Source organism: Neomonachus schauinslandi, chromosome 1 (genome assembly GCF_002201575.2).
Source record: "Neomonachus schauinslandi chromosome 1, ASM220157v2, whole genome shotgun sequence".
Taxonomy (NCBI): Eukaryota; Metazoa; Chordata; class Mammalia; order Carnivora; family Phocidae; genus Neomonachus; species Neomonachus schauinslandi.
In genome coordinates, this window is record NC_058403.1 from 155513048 (window position 1) to 155521303 (window position 8256).

An 8256-nucleotide genomic window follows, 5' to 3' on the forward strand; every position below is an offset into this window, starting at 1 on the left:
TCTGTTCTACTCTTCTCACTCCATTTCACTCTACCCCACTCAACTCCACAACACTCCACTCTGTTCTACTCTTCTCACTCCACCCCACTCCACCCCACAACACTCCACTCTGTTCTACTCTTCTCACTCCACCCCACTCCACCCCACTCCACTCCACAACACTCCACTCTGTTCCACTCTGCTCACTCCACCCCACTCCACCCCACTCCACTCCACAACACTCCACTCTGTTCTACTCTTCTCACTCCACCCCACTCCACCCCACTCCACTCCACTCCACAACACTCCACTCTGTTCCACTCTGCTCACTCCACTCCACCCCACTCCACTCTGGGCTTCCTGATATGGAGCCAAAAGTCCCCTGAGAGATAGCTCATGCCTGCCTTTCCAAAAGTCCCTGATGGGGCAGTATGTTCAATCTGGCAGTAGCCCCTCTTCCCAGCAGGGCATGCTGGCTGGGAAGTTTCTGAGGGGAGCTCTGAGACCTGCCTAGGGATAGTTGAGTAGGGCATGACACCAGGCAGGGGGGAGGTGACAGCAGGCAGGGCCTGGGAGAAGGCCAAGGATCACACGGGCAGTCTGAGAGCATATGGGAGAGGGTTGGGATCACATGGTGGGATAGGAGGAAGCAGGTGAGGGTCTTCCTAGGCATGAGGCCAGGGGTCAGTCCCATGGAGAGAAGGAAGCAGTCAGCCTGGGAGGCCCGATAGGCTTGCCTACTTTGCATTAAGAGATGGTACCCAGTGTCAGTGTGCCCCTCGGCCCCAGAGAAAGCCTGTGCTGAGCAGTGTATCCCTCAAGGGGAGACCCCCCCACTGTCCTGAGGGGCCTAATGATGATACATGTGGTCCTAGTAGGCATGTGGCCCTGCTTTCCCCTGACTCCTGTAAAATGCAGTGCACTATCTTCGTCAGTGTCAGACAATTAATGAGCCTGTCCACACAAGAACTTTGCACGGGCTACATGACTTGTTTTCTTCATCATCATCATTTTCATGATCACCATCACCATGGGAACATTTCCCAAAAAGATGACTTCTTAGCTAAACCCAGGCAGGGGGAAGAGTGTGGACAAAGGCTGAGGGCAGGACAAACTGGGGGTGGCTGGCACATCATTCTGGGAGCAATGGGGGTGCACTGAGGGGTTAGGAAAGCCGCTCCCACCCCCAGTACACTCAGCAGGGTGAGACGGCTGAGGGAGCACAGCGAGTGTTTCCAGGGAAGGGGGTGAGGTCATCAGGGTTGTAAGGGCTCCAAGAAAAAAAGACATCAGGGAAGTCCCACTGTCATGGCTTATCTGTACTCCCCAAAATTCACGCGTTGAAATCCTAATTCCAGAACATCCTTATTTGGAATTAGGGACATTCCAGATTAATTAGTTAAGATGAGGCCTTACTGGAACAGGGTGGGTGCCTAACCCAAAACGACTGATGCCTTTATAAAAACAGGGCCATGTGAAGAGATAGACACACAGAAGGAGGACACCATGTGACCATGAGGGCAGAGATTGAGAAACACCAATGATTGCCGGTAAACCCCCAGAAGCTAGGGGAGAGGCCTGGAGCAGATTCTCCCTCACACCCTTAGAAGAAACCAACTCTCTGACACCTGAATCTGGAACTTCCAGCCCCAGAATGCCGAGACAGTAAATGTGTGCTGTTTGAGCCTCCTGTTTCGGTACTTTGTTATGACGGCCCTAGCAGACTCATACACCTGCCAACATAGGGAAAACCTCCCCGCTCCCCCAACTCACTGGGAGGCTCAGCACCAGTGTCCTCCTCAGTCTGACAGGACGCACTCCCCGAGAGGCGTCTGGATGATCAGCGACCCTACAGACTCATGTGACTGGCAGCCAGTGTTCATCTGGGCCCTGGTCCCCCTGCCCAGCCCCTCTCATAGCCTGCGCCAGAGGAAGGGGATCCCAGCACTCTGGCCCTGCAGGACTCTCACTCCACACTCTGACGCCTTGGCTGGGTAGTTCTTTGTTGTGGGGGGCTGTCCTGGAGCACTCCCTCCATCTCGTGTCCTCTGGGGGAAAGGCTGGGTGGGCACCGCTGCCCTGAGTCCGTGCCATCTCCCCCCAGCCTTGCCCCTCTCTGTGGGCTACAGGACAGGGTTTACTGTGTCCACAGCCACTCTCCCGACAGGAGCCTCCCTTACCAGCAGTCCCGTCCTTCAGGACCTGGCATGTTCATTCATCTGTGCTCATTTCTGCTGATCCAAATGACACTGGAACCCATTCTCCTTCTGAAACACTCCCACGTTCTCCAGGAAACGGAGTGCCTCTGGCCACCATCCATGGGGATGCGAGATCCCTGCTCGTGGGTCACGGTGTCCCCACACCGTAAGGGACACAGAGCAGGTGGGAATGCCTGCTGGGTGCTGACCACACTGGGCCTCTGACCCATTTTAGATGATTTTAGAGGACATTCCTCAGTGTGCTTTCCTCACGCAAGTTTCTCTTGGAGCTGTTCCCTGGGGTCCCCCTAGCTCTGCCCCACCCCTTCGCACAGCTGCACTCCATGCCCTGGTAAGGATGCTGCAGAGCTCAGCAGGGGCTGTGCTGGGTTCTGCGGTCAGGGCCCCAGCACAGCTGCTGTGAGCACTCTTGGGGCTGGTCTCCTGGCGCACCGGTGTCAGTGAGCTGCCATAGCTGTGGCCTTGTGGCAGGGGTGCATTTGGGGACTGAACAGTCACTGCCAATCTGCCTTTCACAAGGGGGGACCCCCTCCGCTGCCCCCAGGCAGCATGAGGGGGCTTCTCTCTCCCTAGGCCATTGGGCCATCTGATGGTGAGGCGAGGCCCCTCACTGCTGGGTGTAAATCATTTCCCCAACCCCTAGTCTGTTCTGTGTGGAGCGAACACTTGTCTTTCTCCTGTGGAGCACTGGTTCCTATCCTTTGCCTATTTATTATTTTTTTCCTGTTCCTTGGTGCTGTAGTTCTGTTTTTATGCACACATTCATCATTACACTCTTCTCAGATAAAATTTTTCAGGTGCACCCTCTACGAGCCTGACTGCTACAGGGTTATTGAGGGGATTAAGTAAAATCATACTTGTAAAGTCATTAAAACTGCCTGGCGCAGAGCAGGTACTTTGGAAGCCAAAGCTGTTTTATTTGCTAGAATGTAGTCCCCTGAGGATACGCATTCTCATCAGTTCTGATCATTGCTGTATCTCCAGCACCTGAAGTGTCTGGCCTGTAGTAATTGGTGAACAGATAGACATTGGATAGATATGCAGAAAGGGGATGAGCGCCCATACAACATACAGCATTGAAAAGCACCCAGCGTGTGGCGAATCTTCGCCCTGTGCTATGACTCACCCGATAGGCTCCTTCCTGGTCAAGGTCAGGTTGCGGTTCGGTCTGGCGTGGTTGATAGGGATGGTGGAGCCCTGGAAGAAGCACGGAGTGGGGGGTTCACTTGGGAGGGGGCTCCATTGTTTCCTCACCCGTTCCCCCTGGGCAGCCAGACTGTGCCTGGAGCTCAGAATTAAACAGAGTCTTGTCTGTGTCCTGAAGCCCCCATGAACCAGACAGGTAAGAGACCCAAACCTTCCAGATTATGTATGACAGGGGCATCTGAAGACTCCAGATAGAGGTGGACTGGGCAGCCAACAGGCGCAAGGTGCCTGCTGCACTGGGCCTGGCACAGCCCTCAGGTGGGAAGTTGGTCCTGGTACAGGTAAGACCTCTGGCTTTGACACTGAGGCAAGGAAGCGGGGAGTGGGGGGCCACGTTGCCTCTGGAGGCCGTGCTAGCCCAGGAGGCCCCGGGGGGGGCAGGCAGCTCCAGCCAGCAGAGACGCAGCAGCAGCAGGAGCAGAAGGTGGGCCTTCCATCACACCTGCACCCCTCAGCCCCATGGAGAGGACAGAGGGCGTGAAGCCGATGGCGTGAAGCCCAGATCTGGCAGAGACCCCACAAAACCCTCGCTGGTGGGTGTCCCATCACTGCCTATGGCGGGCAAATCTCTGAAAATGGCTCCCATGGTCACACTCTGATCCCTGGGATCTGGCAGATGGTGAGCTACTCCTGCAAAGATGTGGAATGGCACAGTTGACCTTAGGAAGGGGAGATGATGCAGGTGTCCCCAGAACCACCTGAGGAGCCCCCATAAAGGCAAAGTTTTCTTCAGTTCATGGCAGAGGAATGCCAAGCCTGAGAATGGCAAGGGGATGGAGGGCTGGGGCAAGGGCCAGAGCAAGGCCTGCAGTAGCTGAGAGCAGCCCTGGCCAGCAGCCAGCAAGGACCTGGGCTTCAGTCCTGCATCTCTGCCAATACCTGAATGGGCCTGCAGGCAGGGTCTCCCCAAAGCCTCCAGCTAAAGCCCAGCCTGGGCACACCCTGACACTGTCCTTGTGAAACCCTGGCATGGAACCCAGCCCAGCCTGCCTGGACTTCCCATCTACAGAAATGTGAGCTGATAAATGGGGTTGTTTTAAGCCAGTAAGCTGTGCTCGTTTGTTATGCAGCATGCAGCCTAACGCACTGCCCTCAGAGTTTCCTGCTGGGCCCAGCCTGTTTATGTGAACTCACTTGGTGGGCAGGAGCCTCAGCCTCACCTGAATTTTGTCACACCAGCCAGCGAAGTAGCGGAATGTCTGGATGGACATGCCCACATGGGTCTTCAGAGCCAATGTGTAGACAGCACCTGCATCTAAAGCCTCGATGGTGGCCAGTTCTTCCTGATGCTGCTCCATGAGGTCTGCCAACCTGGCCAGGCGGTGGGTGGGGACAGGAGGCAGATGGGTTCAGGCCTGGAACAGCCTTGCCTGCTCTTTCAAGGCCCTTCTTCAATGAATCAGGGGCCCGGCCCTGCACTCCCAGCTCTGCCACACTCCGATGTGCTCACCTCAGTTTCCCCATCTGTGAGATGGGACAGTAAGGTTTCCTTTGCTGGGTGAGTGTGAGAAATGGTGCCCTTCTGTCCCTCTCTCCTCTCCTCTCTTTTCCTTTCTTCCTTTCTCAAATATTGATGGATTAACTACTTTATAATAATGCTTACAAATAATCCTGCAAAAACAGTCCCTCTGCCTCTATAATAAGAAGGTTACCATTCCAAAAGGCCACCCTCTCCGTCTTGGACAGCCTTAACCAGGGGAAATCATGTCTGGCTTCAAGCACCAGCCGATCCAGTGGAGTGCGCCCCCACAGATGACATCTGTGGGAAGTTGGGGGGAGATGATGGGAGAGATTCAAGGGAAGGTGCATCTACACAGCCCTCCTTAAGTGTGAGCACTCTGACAGCCAGCTGCCCTCCCATGCTTCTGGTGGGTATGCTGCTATGGGCAGCCTGGGAATTAGGACTCTGCCCCCTTCCCTGATGTCAGGGAGCTCAGGGAGCAGGGTGCCCAGGGGGCAGGGTGGGCAGGGGAAGGTGGAGACCACAGATCTAGAGCAGCTCTCAATTTTGTACATGGGGGAGCTCTGGCCCAGTGATGAGTCTGGGGCCAAAGCCTGCTGAGCTGCTCCTCTCTGCACACAGCCATGGCATGTCTTAAACTCCCAATTACACACTCACACTCTCTGGGAAGCCAACCCTCATCCCACACCAATCATATCTCCCTGCAGTGTCCTCCTAGCACCCTCCCTCTTTCTTCAAACCTCGCCTGACTATTATAGATACCCTCTTAGACAAGTATTCTAGTACTATGTGCCTCTCTCTGAGGGCTGGGACAGTATTTGGTCTTCTGCTCCTTCCTGGACCTCCTACACCCACCGGGCACACAGTCAGCATGCACCACAAGGCTGGTGAGTGAAAGTGGACCAAACAGACACAAGCAATTTAGTGGCAGAGCCACACTGTTACCTCAGAGATGGTGATATACCCAGGTAATTCTCTAGTTAAGAATAACAAAGGTGTAAATCACTTTTTGAGAACTATTCTAGACCAAATAAGGGAAACACTGTGTTGTGGCATTTCAAGGCCTAGGGTTTCATCAACTAGAAAAACAGATGTGCCAAAGGCATAAATCTATATTATAAATAAGCCAAAGATGGCCTCTGTGTATTGGCCCCTAGGTTGTTCACATCTTCATTGCAGGGTGAGACCTGTCAGCTCAAAATCTTGCTGAATACACGTTAATGTATCCAGTTATTTTTAAAATAGTCCAAACAAGCAGACTTTTAGCCATTTAGAGCCTTGTTGCTTTGCATCCTCCAGGAACCTCACTTGACAGCTGTTACCATTGGTGAGATGGACCATGAAGTTTTAACTGCCGCCTTTCCCAGCCCTCTGACCCAGAGACTCCTGTTCTGCTACTGAGCAACAGTGCCGGGACATGGGAGCCCCCTCCCTGACCCCCTGGTCCCGAGAGTTCCCTCGCACCCCTCCCACTCTGAGTAGGGACCCCCTGACTACAATCTCTGGAGGGTCTCCCCCTGTGGGGGCAACCATGCCATGAAGCCCATTGCGTGTTACTACTGCTCATGGTCATATCTTTTTCCTTGATCAGCCCCAAATCCCTCCAACTCTGCCAGACAATGTCACGTGCATGTGATGTGGCCATGTCATAAATCCCTAAAGTAACTATCACCCGAGCACACCATTTGGGAAGCTCTTCCAGGAGAACTGAGTGGGATTGTTCTACCGTCAACTTTGTCAAGCTGCAGCTCTGCCTCCCAGAGTCCTGCCCCCAGAAAGTGCCAGTGGGGGAAGCAGAGGAAGCAACCTCCATCACCTCACAGGTCTGCAGGATAGATGTGAGGAAGGGCAAGTGTGGGGTGCCAGGCAGGCTCAGCCTTGCTTCCCCCTGGCTCCCTAACAGCAGCATGGTCCACCACCACATTCTTGGCTGTGGACGTAAGGAAGTGTCTGAACACAAGGTGACAGCTTCCCACAGACTCTCCCACCAGCTCTTGGTGGTCCTGCTCTGGCAGCTGGGGACACTGGCTCTCCAGGTTCCTGAGAGGATCTATCCTGTCCCTCAGTGGTTCTTGGAGCTGTCTAGTGACTTTCTCTAACATTCCTTTCTGGATCTTTCTTCCCAACTTATCCCTACAATGCATTCTGTATTCCATAATATCTATCCATGGTGGTCCTGTTTTCCTCATTGAACGAGGGGCTGCTCCCTCCTGGGCCAGCAATGGGCATACCTCCACCATGGCGACTGGGAGACTGCATGAAGCAGGGACCGGGTTGTTAGGAGCTCTCAGGCCTGGCCTTGAGATGTGTGTCCAAGCAGTCCAGGTCTCTACTTAGAGCTGCGCAGGGACCAACCCCTCACTGTTGTGTTGCTAGTGGTATTATTATGGCATGTGCCACTAGATGGCAGCAGAGCACCTCAAGGAACAAAACCTCTTCTGGGCCAGCACAATCTACCATTAGAGTCCCTGCTTTGGGGCCAGAAGGCTCAGCACTGTAAGCCTGGGCTTTCACGTTTCAGTTTTGCCTAATCTGGGGGCTCTAGGAAGCCAATGGCTTCCTAAAATTGATGGGCTCTTCAAGGGGTCTTGAAACTAACTTGAGTTATGGCAGGTTGGGTGCACCTTGGTCTGCCCCAAACCCCACTATTTCTTCCATTTCAAAACCATACAGGACCCCCTCTCTGGTTCGTTGTGCTGGGGGCTATCCTGGTGTGTCTGGCCTCTGGAATAGAAAAAAATGGCATTCTGACTGCCAGGCCAAGACGAGGTCTCTCTCCCACCAGATGACAAGCACATTTGGACCACATCATGACCAGGCTGTATGCCTGGACAGCTTCCCCAGGACCCAGAGCACAAAAGCCAGATTCCTAAAACCAGCTTGTTCACCAGTCTTTTCTTTTTTTTTTTTTTTAATTTTATTATGTTATGTTAGTCACCATACAATACATCATTAGTTTTTGATGTAGTGATCCACGATCCATTGTTTTCGTATAACACCCAGTGCTCCATGCAGTACATGCGCTCCTTAATACCCATCACCGGGCTAACCAATCCCCCCTCCCCCCTCCCCTCTAAAACCCTGTTTGTTTCTCAGGTCCATAGTCTCTCATGGTTCATCTCTCCTTCCAATTCCCCCTGCCCATTTTTCCCTTCCTTCTCCTAATGTCCTCCATGTTATTCCTTAAGTTCCACAAATAAGTGAAACCATATGATAATTGACTTTCTCTGCTTGACTTATTTCACTTAGCATGATCTCCTCCAGTCCCATCCATGCTGATGTAAAAGTTGGGTATTCATCTTTTCTGATGGCTGAGTAATATTCCATTGTATATATGGACCATATCTTCTTTATCCATTCATCTGTTGAAGGGCATCTCGGCTCTTGCCA

General features: G+C 53.2%; 1 protein-coding gene across 1 annotated transcript in view; it reads right to left on the minus strand.

Annotated features, from left to right (window-relative positions):
- Window positions 1–8256, minus strand: part of ALDH1L1 (aldehyde dehydrogenase 1 family member L1) — a 103998-nt gene that overhangs the window by 23900 nt on the left and 71842 nt on the right. Inside the window, exons 12-13 of the mRNA XM_044912678.1 lie at window positions 4565–4728; window positions 3325–3395 (exon numbers count right to left, since the gene is read on the minus strand). Of these exons, the coding sequence (XP_044768613.1) occupies window positions 3325–3395; window positions 4565–4728 (235 nt within the window). The remainder of the gene's footprint in view (window positions 1–3324; window positions 3396–4564; window positions 4729–8256) is intronic.